A 20,142-nucleotide genomic window follows, 5' to 3' on the forward strand; every position below is an offset into this window, starting at 1 on the left:
AAAAATATCCATCACTTTCCTGTATTCAGGTCAAGATAAGGAATAGAAAAATATCTATTTAGATAGCTATTTAGATATATCTATACAGATTATAATCTATAATAAGATTATAAAAATAAGGCTCAAAATACAGCCTCATTAATAGAGGCCTACTGTAGGACAAAATAACTTGGCATCACATTAGTTAATCTGTCAAAAAAGACCTCTTTCTCCTGTTCTGCCTTTAAGCTGTGCACATGAAATATTTAGATTGATACAATCAAAACTATGAGAACTGTATTTTTAAATATAATAATGCTTTTCATTCTTTGTTCTCATAACATTCATTTCAGGTTGTTTTGTGCCTCTGATTTGAGGTCTCAGTCACCTCTGCTCCTACTACTGCCAGGGGAGATGACTCCTTTCTCACTCAGTAACTTCCAAAGTAACCTAGGCACATACTAAAACTGTATAAAAAGGACATAATAAAAAGATAATTGGAAGTGGGACTGGAATACTTCTGAAAAATCAAGAGTAAAAAGTTGGAATAAAGGACTAAGGATAGAGGAGTAGGTCAGTACAACACTTAGATGAGCATTACCATACTTGTGGGTTAATACTGTACAGGCTTTCTGTATAAACAAACAGATAACCAGATAGTTTTATCAAGATCATAAGTTATAAGCATGACTCATTTAAAACATGGGAAAGTTTACTTCAAAGCTACTACTCTTTTTCTCTTGCCTGTGCTTCCCTTCATTTCTCCCAATAGCCCATTCACACTAACCTCTTACCCATTGTTTCCCTCCTACTTGTCTTGCTCATCCCAGCAGTCCTCCTAGGATCTGAGGGATCTGCTGAACATACAAAACAGCTGATCTTGGAGCAAAAAAGGAAGAGAGCTGCAGGTTGTACATGTACATGCATCTGAAAAAGCTCACCTCACAGTAACGATGCAGGCACTGGCCTCTTTTTCTTTCACAACTTCTCTTTTTTTCAAGACATTTATTAAAGATGTATACAAGCTGATGTCGTGGGCTGCTGTGATGGAAGCTCTAAATCTGGATTATTAATAAGTAGATATATTTGCAATACATGTTGTTACGTATTTAATCAACGTAGCAGCAGCAAATATTTTTCATGTGCAACAAAAGCTGCATACTACTCCACTGTATAATAATGGAGAGAGGATTAAAATACCAAAAGCAAAACAATACGTAATCAAAATAATTGGAGTCAAATGCTACCATATGCACAAAGACCTAGCAAATTAACCTGGTACAGGTTATATACTTAAAGGGATGACATGGGAAGAGAAAAACAAAAAATATTCTGCCTGCAACATCAGTATACTTCTTACATGGCGGCTACTACCAATAAAAAGCAACTTGGCCAATTGATCTCCTTAGTATAATAAAGCTTAATCCTGCTCCTCAAGCACAAGAGGAAGAACTTTCATTTGTACTAATTTCACAGAATCACAGAATCATTCTGGTTGGAAAAGACCTTTAAGATCATTGGGTCCAACCACTAACCTACCTCTATCGAGTCCAGGGCTAAACCATATTCCTATGCACCATATCTACATGTCTTTTGAACACCTCCAAGGGTGGTGACAACCACTTCGTTGGGCAGCCTTTTACAAGGTTTGATAACTCTTTCAGTGAAGAAGTTTATTCTAATATCTGATCTAAACGTCCCCTGGTGCAATATTAGCCCATTTCCTTTTGTCCTATTTCTTTTTGCTAGGAAGAAAAGACCAGCCCCCTCCTCACTACCACCTCCTTTCAGGTAGTTGTAGAGAGCAATAAGGTCTCCCTTCAGCTTCCTTTTCTCCAGGATAAACAATCCCAGCTCCCTCAATCTCTCCTCATAAGACTTGTTCTCCAGACATTCCACCAGCTTTGTTGCCTTTCTCTGGACTCCCTCCAGCACCTCAATGTCCTTCTTGTTGTGAGGGGCCCAGAACTGAACACAGTATTTAAGATGCAGCCTCACCAGTGCTGAGTACAGGGGCACAATTACTTTCCCAGTCCTGCTGGCCACACTGTTTCTGATGCAAGCCAGGATGCTGTTGGCCTTCTCTGGCACCTGGACACGCTGCTGGCTCATATTCAGTTGGCTGCTGATGAGCACCCTCAGGTGCTTTTTCTTCTGAAGTGCTTTCCAGCTACTCTTCCCCAAGCCTGTACCTTTGCATGAGGTTGTTGCGACCCAAGTGCAGGGCCCAGCACTTGGCCTTGCTGAAGGTCATACAGCTGGCCTTGGCCCTTTGATCCAGCCTGTCCAGGTCCCTCTGCAGAACCTTCCTACCCTCAGGCAGATCAGCACTCCCACACAACTTCGTGTCACCTGCAAACTTACTGAGGGTGTACTTGATCCCCTCATCCAGTTCATTGATAAAAATATTAAACAGAAGTGGCCTCAACACTGAGCGCTGGAGAACACCACTTGTGACTGGCTGCCTAACTCCATTCAGCACAACTCTCTGAGCCCAGCCATCCAGCCAGTTTTTTATCCAACAAAGCATACACTGGTCTAAGCCAGTTTCTCCAGAAGAATGCTCTGAGAAAGTGTCAAAGGCTTTAATAAGTCTAGGTAAACAACATTCACAGCCTCTCCCTCATCCACTAAATGGGTCACTTTGTCATAGAAGGAGATTAGGTTCATCAAGCAAGACCTGCTTTTCACGACCCCATGGTGACTGGGGGCCTGATCACCTGATTGTCCTGTATGTGCCGCACAATGGCACTCAAGATTATCTGCTCCATAACCTTCCCAAGCAATGAGGTCAGGCTGACAGGCCTGTAGTCCTCTGGATCCTCATTCCAGCCCGTCTTGAAACTGGGTTCACATTTGCCAATATCCAGTTTCATAACGATATGGATAATTTTTGCAGCATTCAGCTGTCTCAAATTCACTATTGCTTAGTACGCTATTTCGCCTTTACAGCTTAACTTTATTGCAATATAATTGCAAATTTATATCTCAATCCAACTGCACCAATGCTGTATGTGTTCTAATGTGCTGATTCAGTGTCCTTTCACTTTTATCTCTGCTGCTTCCTACTACCCCAGTTCTCAACTAGCTTTGTATTTTTTTCTATGCTTAGCTTTGCAAAATAAAAAGTGAAATCCCACTGATGGTATGCAAAACATAACATGCAGGTATGTATATTTTTTCATATAATTCATTCCCCGTAGGATGCAGGTCATATCTCAGCTTGAAGCACCATGAAGTACTTTCTATATTGTTAAGCAGTACACTGATCAAACTTAGTTTGCTCCTGCAGTACTCCTATTTAAGCCACAATAATATGACTCAGAGCAGTGTATTTTATAAAGGTAACTCTAATACAGCCATGATGGCCTTTAGGAATGTTCTACAAAATACATGGGTTAGAAAACCCCTCAATAGAACAATTAACAGCACCATCACAACACTATTGTTTTTCACTGATCAGATGCAAAAGAATACCTGATAATTTTCTAACTGGAACCAAACAGCCCTGCATAGTCCAATAGCTATACTGTGCAATCATAAATGCAAATCTACTGTGTTTTTCCCTAACATCCCTCCTTTCCCCACCTACCAGTGACAGTAAGAAATTACAAAGAAATGCAGTTGTTATGCTTCAGAGATATTATTAAATTAGTATAAAACTGAAAAAAAAACAAAATAACAACAAAAAAATAACCAAAATATCTCTGCTACTTACTTGATCTGTTTTTTTCTAGTTTTAATCATTTATCTAACCAAATTAAGCACTTTGCAATCCTAGCATTACATGTACAAAGGTATTTCCTTCATTTTTGTTTTCCATTTTATGATGCTTTAATTGTTCACAAGTAATAACACAGTTGATTAATTTTTATATTTGAGCTGCAATTATGCTTTGAAATTTAATTTGTTTGAACTGAGGTAGTGCTTTAATGCAAACACCACAGACTTCCAAATTACAAAACAAATTATCCCCTGGTCCCTTCTCCCCCACCACTATCACCCCCCACCTCTTTAGCATTTAAACAACACTACCTCAGACTGATGCTTCTGCTGCACAAAAGTACAGACCCAGACCTTCCTTAATTTTCTTGTGAGATTATAAAATACAACCACTGGATGTGGCTCAACATAACTTCAATTATGTTTAAGCAACAGCCAATGCTTTTATATACCAGAAAGTATAATTCTGTTTCTGGAGTGGTTACTTAAGACTAAACACTTCCACTTAATTTTGTGCAAGCTTGAGACAGAGAAGTCATGTTTAACAAATATTTTTGCCCCATTTTTACCATGATATAGCTTCTGTATCTTTTCCAGATTTTGGACATGGTAGCATACCAGAAAAAGGAATACATGTACACAGCTAGCACTTCTCTCCTTCTCCCCATTTGAATTAAATGGGCTTTCTCCCAAAGCTCTCAGTTCTGTACTTTAAAAGCATGTTCCTTTGGTGAAGTCTCACAGCAACTGTAAATTCTCATTAGGCAAAATGGGGTGCTGAGGTGAACCATGGGATTTAGCATTGCCTTCCTGATGGCTGCAGTATGCTACAATAATCGATTACTGAAATACAAATTTAACAACCACTATACAAGTGCATATGGAATTGCTTTATGCTTAGACTATCACAAAAATGGCTTCTTTGAAGTGAGGAAAAAGACCAGACAGTAAGATCACAGCATTTGTTTTGCAGTTTCATTGTGATGCCCTGAAATAAAGTTTTTTCAGCCCCTGCTAAAAAAAACCCTTGAGATCTCCTTTAATACACAAAGCTGAGGAAGTAACAATGCTCTGATATCTATTTTGGACATTAATTTAGGCTGGATGAAAATTCAGTCTGTTTTCCATAAGAAACTCTTTGGGATTTTAAATCCCAAGCAAATGAGTAAGCCGTTTTCTGCATGCCCAACTGTAACCCTGGCTCAGAAAGACATTATGTCTATGCTTTGTATAATCATCCCAGCAGACCATGGCTATGCTCTAAAGGGCTTAGGCAGCTGCCATGTAGGATAATAGAAAACAGCATAATTTTATTAGAATAAAAAACCCTATAAGTGACTAATGCTACAGTTTAGAATAGTGACTCCTCAGATGAAGATCTTCTGATAAAATAATTGATGCTCAATTGCCTAAGCAATTCAGTTTACTAGAACCTCTCAACCATCTCTGCCTGCATTGCCTACAATAACCATGATTTCCAAAGAACCAGGTAAAATTTTATCTATTCCAACTACATCTCTGTTTAGACTTGCTCCAGAGGTTAAGGAAGTCTTGATATATACACAATCATTCCCATTTAATCACATAACAAAAATCTCAGCACAAAATTCAAATTCAAACAAATCTCCTATCTAGTCATAACTGTGTCTTCTAGTTCATTGTTCTAATTACAATGTACATGCCAAGAGTATTTTGCAATGATTACTCAAGGCCATTAGTTCAGAAGAGTTCTGAGTGTTGGGCTGCCACTTTGGGATTGAGTTGATATTGGTGGTCTGACTAATATTTCTCCTTAATGTAAATAAAGCAAAAAATTCTAGACACTACAAAGAGGATAAAATGTCTAGTCTTGAACCAAATGCACCTGGCTTTATAGATCTATCTGGGTGATAACTGGCAACTTTTCAAATAAGATCTCTAATTAAATACTGTAACATTTCTTTTTTTGTTTTATTTCTTTTTGGGAAATTTCTGGACACGACGGATGAGCAAATCAGATGACTGACACTTCCACTATCGCAGAAGTGTCCAGTGGAGAACATGATGGCCCAGAGAGAACAAAGAAGGATGCATAGGAATGTGCAGATTTTAATATAAATTAGGAATACAAAAATTGTTCACGGCCCGACACATATATGCATAATCTTACTCTGAAGGACATTATTATTAGATTGATTGCCAAAGCCAGAATGACATTAGTGTATTACAAAGGTATATAAATTTAGCGATAGGAACAGAACAATGTGATCTTTTATTCTTGCTTCAGGCTAAACAAGAATAATTTTCTAAATCTAACTGTGATTTAGTGACAAGGGTTTCCTATAATTACTTCAGGTCTAGTTAAGAAATAGTAGTCATTGATGCAGTTTTGTTGTCCATTGCTTGCTGCTAAAGCAGGGGAAATTTGTATTCCAGATTACTATAATTGAATTTTCCATAGTTTGTAAAGTCCAATGCTTTAAGTCAGCTTTGGTCATAGTCTTCGTCAAGGAAATTAGAATAACTATTTCTAATTTCCAAAATTTCTAAACTAATTTCCCCCATTTGGAGCTTAGACATATCACTTTTTAACAAAGCTGTGTTATCCCTACACGTTTTTATTTCCTGAATTTGCTTTTATTAATAACTATTAGCTATGCAAGGATAAAATGTACTAGTCTTATTTTGAAATTACAAGAACAATCTTAACTTGGAAATGCCACAGTGTTCTTGATCCTCCATACTTCGATTCACAGAATCACAGAATATTAGGAGTTGGAAGGGACCTCTGAAGACCATTGAGTCCAACCCCCCTGCCAGAGCAGGACCAAAAAACACTAGGGCAGATCACTCAGAAAGGCATCTAGACAGGTCTTGGAAGTCTCCAGAGAAGGAGACTCCACAACATCTCTGGGGAGCCTGTTCCAGTGCTCTGTCACCCTCACAGTAAAGAAGGTCTTCCTCATGTTGAGGTGGTACTTCCTGTGCTCAAGTGTGAATCCATTGCCCCTTGTCCTATCACAGGTAAACTCGTTAAGCACCCTGATTAACATTCCATTCCTATATCTTCTCATAAAATGCCAGTAAGCTTAGTCATATCAGTAATACTTCAAGGACAACAGTTGAAACATTTACGGTGAATTGTCTATGACAAACCAAGTCTCTTCTCAGAGGGAAGAGGAAGCTTTCAAAACAATGACCATATTTGCAAAGGACTGGAGCTTTCTTGGCAGGGCTATAGATAAAATCTACTTTAGTAGCTCTCAAAAACCAAGTTATTAAAAACTTGCCAACTAAAGCTCATTTGAAGCTGTACAGAATTTCTTCATCTTGGTTGCAAACAATTGCCTAAGATGTTTAAAATACTATATAGATTTTTGTTCCTGTCAATCTTCCCTAAAAATTGCTGGTTGCTGTGACTGAGAAGGCATGTGGGAACTGATGATGATAACCAGACACAAAGTTACTTCCATACTCACTTTCACAGTGCAATTATATTCCTTTGCACAACTGTTATTTATTTTATAACTGTTTGTACAAAACCATTCTGATTCTTGCAGTGGCCAGACAGAAAAAAAAAACAGCAACATCAGTCTAGTTTATTGTTCTGTTTTCCCTCAAAGCAAGCAAAAAGAGCTTACCAATTAGAGCAACATAGAGAAGAGGTAATGTCAGGTAGGAGCTTCAGCTAGTTTGGGTTAGGGAATAGCAGACAATAAAAGAAGTGCAAACATTATATTTTTCCTATTTTATGAAATATTTCCCATTTCAAAGAAGACACGAGTACAGCAAAATAGTTCATTTTCCCATTATGTGCAAAAAAAGCAATACAGGATGTACAAGAAGACCATGGAATTGTTATGGCCATGGGCTACAGTTTTTCTCTGTTTGCTTTTTCTCTGTTTTATTGCAGAGGGACAGGGAATCAGAATAATAAAAAATAAGGTTTTCATCAAATGTAGCAGCTTAGTAGTGTCTTCTAAGCAAAGAGTTAAATTGTTGCTTGTTACCTTAATTAGGTTTTGGGTATTTATTACTAGTGATAGACAGAGTTAAATATTTTTTAATACGCTTTTCTTGTGAGTAAAAATATTCAAGATTCAAAAAAAAAAAAAAAGCAGAAAATATTTTTCAAATAAATATTTGCTTTTTTAACAATTAAACCTCCTTTGTCTCCTTAAGTATAACTTCATCAAAGGAAACTAGCATCTATTACTAAGATATATTCACAGAATGGTCATGGTTGGAAAGGACCTCAGAGATCACAGAGTTCAACCATCAACCCCCAAAAACTCAGACAATCACAAATAACCACACACACTCCACCAAAAAACACCCACCAAAAAAACCCACCTTGGCCATTAGAGCATTCCCTGAAGTGCTACATCTACATAGTTCATCCCATGTTACTTCAGAAGATTTTCATACATCCAGCTAAGTATAGGCATATCTAAAATGTGAAACTCACCTGTTCACTAGGGTATAAAGTAAATTAACCACCCTACCGTAATTTGGAAATTACCTTCCCAAACACATCTACTGAGATTTCCAGCCTTTGCAGGTGGCACATCACAAAGAAGGCAAGTTATGCTCCTCACCAGTAATACCTGCATCTCTCCTGTCCACTCAAAGACATGCAGTACTCTGTAGAAACAACTAGTTTCTACAGGTGGAATGAGACAGCAGACTAAAACTTTCTATCATGTGAGACACATTGATGTATTTTAGCCCTCCTTAAATGTACACAGAGAAAGAGCCACACACCCACCAGCAAAGGACCATAAAGCAGGGGGGCTGCTGGGTCCTGTGAGGAGCACAAGAGGCAGGGAGGAGGGACAGCTGTGCTCCTGAGGGGTGGTGGGAGCAGACATGGTGCTACAAAGCAGAAGCAGCAGCCACTGAGGGGATGGGTGGAACCCAGACCCATGCATGCACGCTCCACCGTTCTGGCCTGCACCCTCAGGAGACTGCTTGGTTCTCTCAGGAGGACCTCCACTACTCATGCATATCGAACAATTCTGGAAACGTATATGGCCCTTGCAGAAAAGTATTTGATTCCTACTAGTCCAGGAAGCAATTTCAACAGTACATTTGACTACTGACAGCATAAGCATATTACTTATTGTTTATTACTTATATATTACTCAGTTTCTAAGTACCTTTTAAGAAGGTACTTTGCTTTAAAGAAATGGACATAAATTCTACCTTCACTACTTCTTAGCTATCACCAAAATGTTATGGTGGAAAGTATACTGTAATTCAGATAATGTGTCTTTTGTTTTCAGCTGAGCTGGAAGCCACAACTTTCAAACCAACGTCATTCCAGAGCAACACTGGCCATCCCTATACTCATCATATTATCAGAAGAGTGTCACATGCTTTCATAGTGCATCATCCCAATTACCCAGGAAACTGAAATGGTTCAATCATATTTTATCAGACGAGTCTGAAAAGTGTTAATTTTTAACATTACTGAAAAATGTCTTATTGAATAGACTGTCAAAGCAGACACAAATCTTGCAGTGGGGTACCACCACCTGACAACCTGATTGTATTAGAGACCACACTTCTTGTCACCACTAAGAAGCACCAACAATTACAGAGGTAAAATAACAACACTGTTGCTCTGATGGGAAAAAACGTCTTCCCTGAGATTTAACAAAATGTCAAAGAAAGAGAGAAAGGAACAGAAAATCTGCAACTGAAGTGAAGAATAATAATAGGCTTGGTTTGATCTCCTTTTGAAAGGAATTAGGCAAGGCTGCAAGAATCAAAAAGGATTACCAGTGTCTTCCAATGTAACAATTAGGTTTTTATAACTTCAGGATCTCAGAAAGAAAAACGCTCCTCAATTTTAGAACACACTTACTGCAGCTAGCAAATACAAGGTGCACATACATCCACCAAAACCTTCCTAGATGCCTGAATATCTGTACTAAACAGTGCAGTACTGAATGGCATTAAAGCTATAATGCCCCTACTTATCAACCTGTTTCCCATCAATAAGCACCCAGGTAGCTGCTGTGGCTCCAAGGAGCCTTCTCATGTATTTGAACTCATGCGTAAGAATCTCAGGTAAGTACAGTTGCAAAGTACAAGTTACACAGCTTTGGTGTAGACAGAATATGGTAAAGTCTCACTCCACAGGTCCATTCATGCATTTACCAGAAGAAAAATCTGACTTGATTCTTAAGAGTCTGAAGAACTTCCAAAGGAGCTGTAGTATTTAGAATCATAAAACAGAACCAAATAGAATAGTTGTTTGGGTTGGAAAGGACCTTTAAAGGTCCTTCTAGTTCAATCCCACTGCAATGAGGAAGGACATCTTACACTTACTACATCAGGTTTCTCCAAGCCCCATCCAACCTGACCTTGAATGTTTCCAGGAATGGGGCTTCTATCACTTCTCTGGGCAACCTGTTTCAGTGTCTTACCATCCTCGTTGTAAAACATTCCTTCCTTCTGAATCGATCCCCTTAGTTTAAAACCCTTACCTCTTGTCTTACCATTTACCTAGGATCTTTATCTGGAAATCTCCCCTAAAGCTCAAGAAAATATTTCTGACATGGAACACAGTTGCCAGATTACTGTGTCTGCTTTGTCACACACCAGATATGTAGCTCTGAAAATATTTTAACATCTTTAAAATAAATTTTAACATTAAAAAAAAGCAAAACCAGAAACACTAGAGCTGGAGTACAAATTACAAACCAGCTTTAAATTGACCAGCTGAGAGGGCTACCTGTTGTCATTACTATTCTGAAATGCAGGGCTGTCATATCCAAAGATAGCAATCAAATTAAGTGCATAAGCACCTACTTAACTTAAAATCCCATCAATAAAAATTATGCACCCAAATTTCACTATACTTTTTTCAAGCACTAGTAGCACCTGAATGGTTTTCTGTGTTTAAATATAAACAGCACAGAGGCAGAATATCATCTGCTCAGACACACAGGTCTGAGAAACGTTTTTTCCACGCTGTCCCTTGTAGCGTGACCTTTCAGAGAAGTTGAAGGGAAGCTTGTTTAAAGCATAACAACCCCTTTTCCTGGGCCATGCCTCCTTTCCCATGCTCACTTGTAAGAACATGAAATAGAAGGGAGGATTCCTTATGTCATTGCTCTGTCCTTGCAGCTGGTTTATTTATATGTGAATTCAGATAGGAAAGACTAAAATAAGGACTATGCAAACAGAATGCACTGTTAAAAATGTTCAAATTGTTTTAGTATCTGGGCACCTTTGAGAGCAATTGACTGATTTATCACTACAGAAACACAAAGAGGCCTTGATAACTTGAACTGTTAAGGTAGCACAAGGTTTTTAAGTCTTGTATTTCTACAAAATGTAACAAAGTTAATGCAACATCCTAGACAATGTAGAGGGCCCAGAGGGCTAAGTAAGGTAGAGCTCACATTTCTTGTTTTTTGCTCTGATCTCACACTGACATACAAACTATGTCTTTCTCTGCATCACAGTCTGTTGTGGAGTGGAAGGACAAAAGTTACAAAGGCTCTTGCTGGCTCAGCACTGAAAGCATGTTTTGCCAAGTACAGAAAACAAGAAGTCTTGTGCATTGCTGTCCTGTAAAAAAAAGAGAAATTCCCTCATTCCAAAATGCCTGTTTACAGAGCAGCAAACCCCTTTTGTACTCCATCAGCCTTTAAGACAAAACAGAATAATGGCCAAATCACCAAGCAAGGAGGTGCCACTGTTCAATGCTAGGCTGGCAAATAGACTTATAGGCTGGAAACTAAACTACACAGCTTTAATGAAACAGTGATGAAAAGGAAAATAATTAAATATGTACAAATATATACAAAGAAGCCACTATGGTGGTCCTCCCAAATAACACTCACGTCACCACTAAGGGTGCAGGGCAGGCCCTGGAAAAGTCCCAGATTGAGCTACTAGAGTCAGCGGCAAGCAGAAGCTGGATGCAGGAATGCACAATTTCAGGAATGCATGGATCAGATTGAATGGCAGACAAACTGATGGAGTCCTTCCAGGATGCTGGCCATGGACAAAGAGAGCTTGATCCTCATGATCCCTTAAATTTATGCCAAGTATGACACATATGGGATGGAATACTTCATTTGGTCAATTTTGGTCACATGTCTGGTCCATTCCTCCCCAAAGGTGTCTAAGTACACCTTACCCAAAGGTGTAAGCCCTCTCCTCTCTTTTGATTCTGGAGCATACAGTGTGTTTCAGAACCAAGCAGTGGCCTTGGTTCTGCATACTATTCTCCAGAAGCAACTACAGACACCCAGTGTCATCAGTCCTACAAGCAGACACTGATGGAAAACACCATTAATTTCAACAAACGCAGCTACTTAGAAGAGATTTAACTGAAAAGTAAAGTTGCTAAAAAGAAAATTGGTTCTATCCAGGCTCAGACCATGACACAAAGACTTCATCTTCCTCCTGCAGGTGCTACAGGTTCACCGAACAGATTCTTTTACATTTCTGATTATGGGGATTTCATTCCCAGGCTGCTAAAGAGAGGATGTTTGCTTGGCCAGTGCCTCCTCTGCTTCTTTTGTGGCTATCACATTACTCAGCCAAGTGCATTTTAGCAGAATGACCAAGGCAGGGATTTTGCCCAGTGCACAAGTACACAAGAGTTAGCAATTACCTAAATACCACTAAGGAATTGCTTCCTGATTAAATGTTTTGAGCTTCCAAGGAAAAATACAGGACATAAAAATTGGCCTTTTATTCCTCCAATCCTGGTAACATCTAATCATTGACACTTCAAAGAATCATTAAGCTCTGCTGTTACAGCTTTTGGCATGATTATTTGCTGCTTACAATAAAATTACACTAAGCAAATACAGGACATTATTTAGAACCACTAAACAGTTTCTTTCTGAATCAAAATAACATCATTAGTCAAATACTATACAAGTCATATTAAAGATTCCTTTTTTCCATGCCCAGACTTCGCAGCCTCTTATGTCCTGAAGGTCTTTAATACAATTGCACTGTGGTTTATAATATTATTATTTTTAGTTATTTGTAACGGTTAAACAACTTATTATCATTAATACTTATTTTATCTGTGTTTTTGATCACGCATTGCTACATAGTTTTCAAAAGCATTAGAAAGCATTAGAAAACTGTCCAAGGGACAGTTGCTTGAGGGAAGCAACTTTTCTTTACAAAACCTCAGTGACTGGCCACAGCTCAGCCCTCTGTGATATGCAGCATTTTGGGACATACAAGTCAAAACCATTCAGGTACACAAAGATAAGCATAAAAATAAAAGTGTTGATGTTCTTTCCTGTAGGCATATTTGCAAATACCAATAATTCTAATTCACCTCTGCAGATCAGTCCATACATGGACTCTGCACTCACATCATTGAAATTCAACATGTGCCAAGGGCTTCCTTTTCCTTGATGTTTACAGTGGAGACAGATGACAGTGGTGTTTCACAATGCTTGAGATTTTCTTGAAGCCATATGCTTTCACCCCCCTATAATTACTTTGAAGGTTTCTACAACATTTACAGAATTTCTGTTCTAACAACGAGCAAAAGTTTTCCATTTCATTTTCAATACACTACTAAGAAACTTTGGTTTAAAGACACTAACACAATTATGCTGTTTCATGTGAAGAAGTTCAAATATATTTAAGCAGTTTAAGCACAAGCTTGTTTCTTTTTGAGAGAATCCTGGAGCCACAAGCCCTATTTTCAGTTGTGATAACTGGAAGATTAGCAAAGGTTGGAGCATGTTTCCGAGACCTCTGAGCGCATAAGACAAGCATAATTTAAGTCTACGTGCTTAGAAGATATCACTAGTCAGGTTGTAAAGAAAAAAAAAAATAAAAACCAAGCACATCAGAAAGCAGATTAATATACTTGCTAACATCAATAAGGTGAAAGAAAAAAAAAAATCTAGGAAGTGGTACCATTCAGCTTTCAAGCACATGCTAAACAGATACAGCAGTTTTCTTGGGATTCATAAGGGATCATAAAATGCCAAAACTGCTGACAGTAGAGGAAAAAGCCAATCAAACAATAGTGCAGGCCTGCCTTTTAGTGGAGAGAAGACAAAAATGTACTATGCTGTTTGAACCAACCACAAAAATCATTCTGGATTTCAGCACAGTATTTTACAGTCCATTGCCTTTCCAGTCCCTTAGTATTCAGAGCCATATGACTGAAACACTAAAACAATGAGATGTTAACAGTATTTCAAACATTAAGTCATTGTAATAATACCTAGATGATAGGCAATATACTATCTTAACTTTCAAGTACAGGTAGACTAGATGAAATGGATTTATCAACAGATTGAAAAAGATGCCACAGTCAGATACAGACCTAAGCCATAGGTCTGTATCAAAATCACATCCCATCCACTCTAGTCCATAGTGGTGTTTTGGGCTTTGGTTTTTTGAGGGGGTGTAAGAGATGCTTTCTTTTTCCTATAGGCATAGAAGCTAGGACATTCTAGACAAGTTCAAAGCTAAATTTGTATATACCCAGGAAAGTGGAAAATTAACTACAAATGCTTAGAAACAATAACGACATCATATTATCTGCTGTCATGTTTTTAATTACCTTCCACACTTCAAAATGCACAGACACCAAGTTTTTGTTCTGCTAAAGCATTACCATTCCACTTTCTTTCTTTTAATGAAAGAAGTTCTTTTCATTCTCCAAGAATACAATTAATAAAAAACAACCACCCTGCCTGGTATTGCAAGTCAAATGTTACTGTGCATGCTGTGGTTATGATTCTCATCTAATGCAAAGTATCAAATTACTGTCTAATTAAAAAGAACTTCCTTGGAACATCACTACCACACTTTTGAAGATATCATCATATCTCATATCACAAAAGTACAATAGTCACTGAAAAATACCAAAATTTCTCAGATAAGCAGAGTATTTCGGAATTATGTTCTTTCTAAAAATCAACTATCTAGAAAAAGCTGTGCAAAAATGAAAGGACTATTTAAACAAAAAGAATTACCTTATTAAGCCTGTTACAAAGTCAATTTCTCAGAGTATAAATGTCCATTCCCTCTATATAGCTCATTACCAAAAGCCTTGGAAAGAAGGTAGACTAATGAACAAAAGCAGCAGCCCAGTCTCAGGCCAATTTCCTTAGGAAACACCTATATACCCACTGATGGAACAGAAAGGAGGTGTCTATTTACATCCACAAGAAAGAACCTGGCCTGGTATTTAAATTGCGCTTCTAAAAGACCATGGTATTTGAATTACTCACTGTTTAGACACATCAGGCATTATTGTCTGATCTTTTTTCCTTGTATCCACTGTCGGTTCTACAGGGGTAAGTACTACAGCAGCACATGAGACTATTGACTGGTAGGAGTCTTCCCGGCAAACTGCAAAGATAAAAATAGTATCAGTGTTAAAGAGTGAATTTAGTTTCTATTTTAAATGTTTAAAGAAAAAAAATAATCAAGTCATACTGTGACCAAAAAAAATGCAAAAGATTAATCGGACTTCACTACACTAACTTGCAATGAAAATTTAATTGTTTTTCACATTTCCTAAAGTACTTGCTTGGCACCTTTTTTGCCATAGACTGATACTCCCATCATCGTTCACCAAGTTTTACCTAGCACAAGAACTGATGTCAGTCTGCTCTAGCCGATTGGTGTGCATGAGTCCTAAAAGAACTCATAGTTCCATAAATTACATTAGAATATTATGCTCTATTTCTCCTTTTTCATGACAACTGAAAATGAGAATAGAAATTATGGATAGTCTTCAGACAAATCAACCTTCAAAAATTTCAGACTAAGAAAATAGATTTGAGAAAACCTGATTGGTGATTTTTTTGTTTTATACCATTACATGTCAATTTAATCCAAAACAGCTAAATCTAAGTGCTCTAGGAGAATATCTGATATATTGATCCATGCTTTCCATAGTTTCATATAAATTTTCTATGTATTACTGTGCTGGATAAATTACTTAGACAGTATTTAGAGCTAGAAGAATGATCCTGTATTTTATTAGAGCATCTGGCTTGATTAGCCCTAAAAAATTAATAACTAAAAGTTCTTGACCTTCAAACAGCAAACTGTTTTTGTTAAAAGTTATACATGTTCTAAATTCTAATTTGCAGGTGTCACTACTAATTTAGCACTTAGCAGTCACCCCTTCTACTGATTTTGGAGATGCAGGTATCTTTTACAGCCAAACTGTACCTTTAGCAGTCAAATAAAAGCTGGGATTAAGAGTTGGTTGTATTGAACAAAGCACAGCAGCTTCTTATATTAAACACTTATGGTATTTTTATTACATATAAAGAAGAAGCAATGTGGTCACCTATCTTTTAAGTAGAAAGTCACATGATATTTTATATGTGTAACATACGGAACTATTTTATGGAGCGTACATGTGCACATACACAGCCAATATCAGCCTACAAAACAAGGATGACCACAACAAATTGTCAGTAATTTAAAATCAGAAATAGCCTGTTTTACAGGTACATATATGCATTTATGCAAGACTGTGACAGCTGGGAACACCAGACTGTAGGATTTATTTATTAATGGAAAATTTGTTTCTGAAATCTTTCCTACCTTCCATCCTCCACAATCATGTGCCTCCTTATTTCTGGCAGAGAACTTACCTTTTGCATAGCCCAGCTATACGGCCAGTTTTCAATCCACCTCTACTCATTCACCTCACACATCAACAACAATGAGGATGTATTATTACTTAAAAAAACATATTTCCAATAGTGAAATAAAAGACACTGCTAACAAACTACAAGTCAGAAAAAACCCAATGCTACAAAAAAACAGTCTACCATCATATAATACTATTATAAAATTTTTGTACTGCCTTTGAAGTTCCATAATTTTCCCCCAAATTCAAGTTTACACTTCAATGATGCAAACAGTTTGTTTTCTTCCATTGCCAAGAATTCTAAAAGTACCTGATATATTTATCACTAGCAGTACTGGCTTGGATTTACCCTAGTTGGTTCAAGCCATCCCAGTCATTCACTGTCAAAATCAGATTTCTACATCTGAAGAACAAAAATGTTAGGTGTTGTTTGTTTGTTTGTTTTTTCCATTTGCTGTTTCTTTCAAGAACAATTACTAATTAAATAGTTTTCTTCTACTTTGAACCAACTCGTGAAAAGTTTTTAATTCCCTAAATAGTAAGACAGTAGGAAGCCTTCACCTGCTACAGAATAGGATATATCTCTCTGGAGATATCCTAAAAGCCTTTTAAGCTCTAGGGAAGTCATTCACAGCATCTATTTCACTGTTACCTGTACTATTTATTTTAAATAGAGGAGAGAGAAAATCTGGTTATCACCAGTCACTATCAAAAAAAAACCCAACAACCCTCTCTCTTGACACAAGATGCAAGTGACGGTTAGATGAAATTAGCAGGAAGTACTACCTGCTTAGAGAAAACAGAAGGGAAATGTCCATATGCAGTGTGCAATGAAGCATAAGGGACTCTTGACACAGGAAGACAAAAACAGCTAAGTATTTCTGGATTTAAAAAAAACCTGGGCATTCATTCTGACAATTTAAAGTGTTTACACTTGTGCCTGCAAAGTTTAACTTAATCAGGTCTCATTATTCAAGAGACAGTTTGTCTGGAAACAACTGCTGTTTTATAAAAAAATAACTAACCAAACAAAAAAAAACAACAACCAACAACCCGTAGTGCTTTGGTAGAAAAACAGGCAACCAGCCAGCAGCATGGAAGGTGCTAAACACTTCCCCTGAAATATCTGTCAACTGCCACTGTAGGAGATAGGGGACTGACGCATGGGGGAGCAATGTCTGGATCCCAGATATGCAATTGCACATTCTTTTTACTACTGAAGGCCAGCAGATACCTTTTAATTACTTCGCGACACCAATTCGCAGTGCAGGCACTTACACTTTGGCTCACTCACTCCAAAACAGCTCTGCCACAAGGAGGCTCAGGAAATGAGATGGACCTGAGGTGCTCTAAACAAGGGACAAGGAAGAGCTGCAAGATATGCAACCCATATGTGGGTTCTTCAGATAAGGGAAACACAAGACAAAGAACCCTTACACAAGAGACAGACCCTTACACAAGTAACCGAACAACTAAAAAGGAATAGAGGATCTACTGTAAATTTCTTTAGTAGATTAGTCTAGTTTTAAGGACAAGTGAAGAGCTCAGAAATGAAAACTATTTAAAACATGTAACTCAAGCTACATTCCCAGGAAAGCTGCTGGCACTAGAAATGGTTTATAAGGGAAGATCTTGAAATCTAGTCTATTAATTCATGTATATCCAGTAAGAACTGTGGTTAATCACCATGATACTCCCTTCATGACCACACAGACATATCCATTTGCTCTTGGTCCATCAAGTGGGCTCAGAAAAGAACCACTGTTCAGACCTGTCTCTTCATCAAACCCAAACATCACCTGCATGAAAGACTTCAGTAAAAGACAAGTATATGATTTTAGTTCCATACCCACTTTCTCAGCATCAGAAACACCACGAAGTTTCTTAGAACTTTGTTATTAAACACTAAAGCTCAAGGAGACTTTCAGTCTCCTTAAAGCAACACAAAAGGCCAAGGTACTTTGTGTGAAAGCCATTTTTGCACATCTACTTAAAGAAAACCTAATATTAAAAAAATAATAACAATAAAAAGCCTAATTTTCCTGCTGCCTGATTCTAGATTTTATTATAGTCTTTGGGGAGAAAAAGGAAACTAAATAGGTATTTATTTTATTACTAGTTCAACAGTTATTCTAGGGCCTCTTTTCCCTTAGAAACAGCTACATTTCTCAATACTGGTCAAATGAATACTTAAGAGAATGACACTATATGCTCACAGTTCCCAAAGGGTTTGCTGTAATAATTCTGCAATAAAACCACAGGCCCAGTTTTTAAACACAGCATAGTCACAATCAGAAATTTTGTAACAGCAACAATTACATGCCCATTACTTGCAAATGAATTACTTACTAACAGGTTCTTATGTTTCCTGGCTTTATTTATGAAAGCTGCAGACACACCCTGCTTTGTGCTGAAAAGCAGGAGTCAGGGAATTCTTCAAATGCATCAGCAGCTCTGTAGTGATTATCTGCACTCTTGCTTTTATATCCTAAATTTGCTTGTTGTCACAAGCCACTGTGATAACATGGCGACAGCCACATGTGAAATTTGGGCCTATTGACTTGTATTATATGTGTAAGAAATTAGACTGTAAGAAGAGGTGAGTGCTGCCTTTTTTAATGTTAATGCTTACTGGAATGCTGTTAGCGTTGACACTGAATGGAAGGGTATGTCCTGATCACCTAAGGACCCTATGGACATGGTAAGTAATGGAAACACCAATAACTAAAATAATTACCTAGATAATGATGACACTGGTGGCCCACTTGCACATTTTCTGTTAAGTACATGGTATTGACAGGGTAACTGTAGTTTGGTCTTCTTGAGGACAGGGTAGCACCCTAACTCCTGCTCAGAGTCTTCTCAAGAAGCCTCCCTCAGCTTACAATGACTTGCAAACTTGCATAAACAGAGGGATTGTGTCTTTACATACCAATCCCTCATGGAGTTTACTGATTTGTTCAGTTATTTCCATTCTTGTGAAAACTTGCAGCATCCACAACACCCTATGGAGTTCCAAAGCTGAACTATATGTTATGTGAAGAAAAATTCACATTAACCTTCTCACCAGCTAGTTTCATTTGACTCTTCGAATTTTAGTACTGGAAAAGACAATGCACAATTCCCCCTTAACTTTTGATTCAGGATTTTACAGACTTCTTTTGGATACTTTGCAAGGCATTGCTTTTACAGGCTGAAGAATCTGCATAAAACCTGTTCCTTATCTCTGGTTACCCTGCTAATCTCTCCACAAACAACCACTCTGTGTTGCAGTTCCTGCAGTGATGGATCACTGTAGCAACACCAGGAGAAATTGTAACTCATGTAATTCATGGAAAATTCAGGAGGTTATTTTTCAGCTGTACCTATAGTACACCTAAAACTTTTAAAGTATATCTACTAATGCATGAGGTAGCTTCTGAAATACTTGTTGTATTCACAGTGAACAACTTAGAATAAATATTGTTCCATGCAGCCTACACAAGAATTGAAAAAACAACCTTTAGAAATAAAATCATATCCTATATCCAGTAGTAGGTGTTGCTTCTCAATATCAAAATGCATTGTTTTAGTGTTAACTTTAGGACTTTAAAAATAACAACTAACTTTCATTAGTTTTTGGCAGGACAGTCAGGTGATGTCATAGGCTTGTATGTTTAGCACTGTAGTCTGTGACTTGTTTTGTGACATGGATGTGAATAAAAACCATGCGCATAAATGAGGGAAATGTTCTGATGAAAGACTAAGGATATGAGCCTCAACAATCATGTCAAATTCTGCCAAAATGTGGGAATTCTCATAACCGAACAGTATGAATATCCATTAGAACAAAG

The 20,142-nt window shown here is 37.6% G+C and overlaps 1 protein-coding gene across 7 annotated transcripts in view; it reads right to left on the reverse strand.

Moving 5' to 3' along the window:
* CCSER1 (coiled-coil serine rich protein 1) overlaps nt 1-20,142 on the reverse strand; it is a 655,276-nt gene that overhangs the window by 477,527 nt on the left and 157,607 nt on the right. For all 7 annotated transcript variants that reach the window (XM_051619517.1, XM_051619519.1, XM_051619515.1 and 4 more), the window contains exon 5: nt 14,928-15,048. In XM_051619517.1, coding sequence (XP_051475477.1) covers nt 14,928-15,048 — 121 coding nt within the window. The remainder of the gene's footprint in view (nt 1-14,927; nt 15,049-20,142) is intronic.

The sequence above is a fragment of the Apus apus genome, chromosome 4, assembly GCF_020740795.1.
Source record: "Apus apus isolate bApuApu2 chromosome 4, bApuApu2.pri.cur, whole genome shotgun sequence".
Lineage (NCBI taxonomy): Eukaryota > Metazoa > Chordata > Aves > Apodiformes > Apodidae > Apus > Apus apus.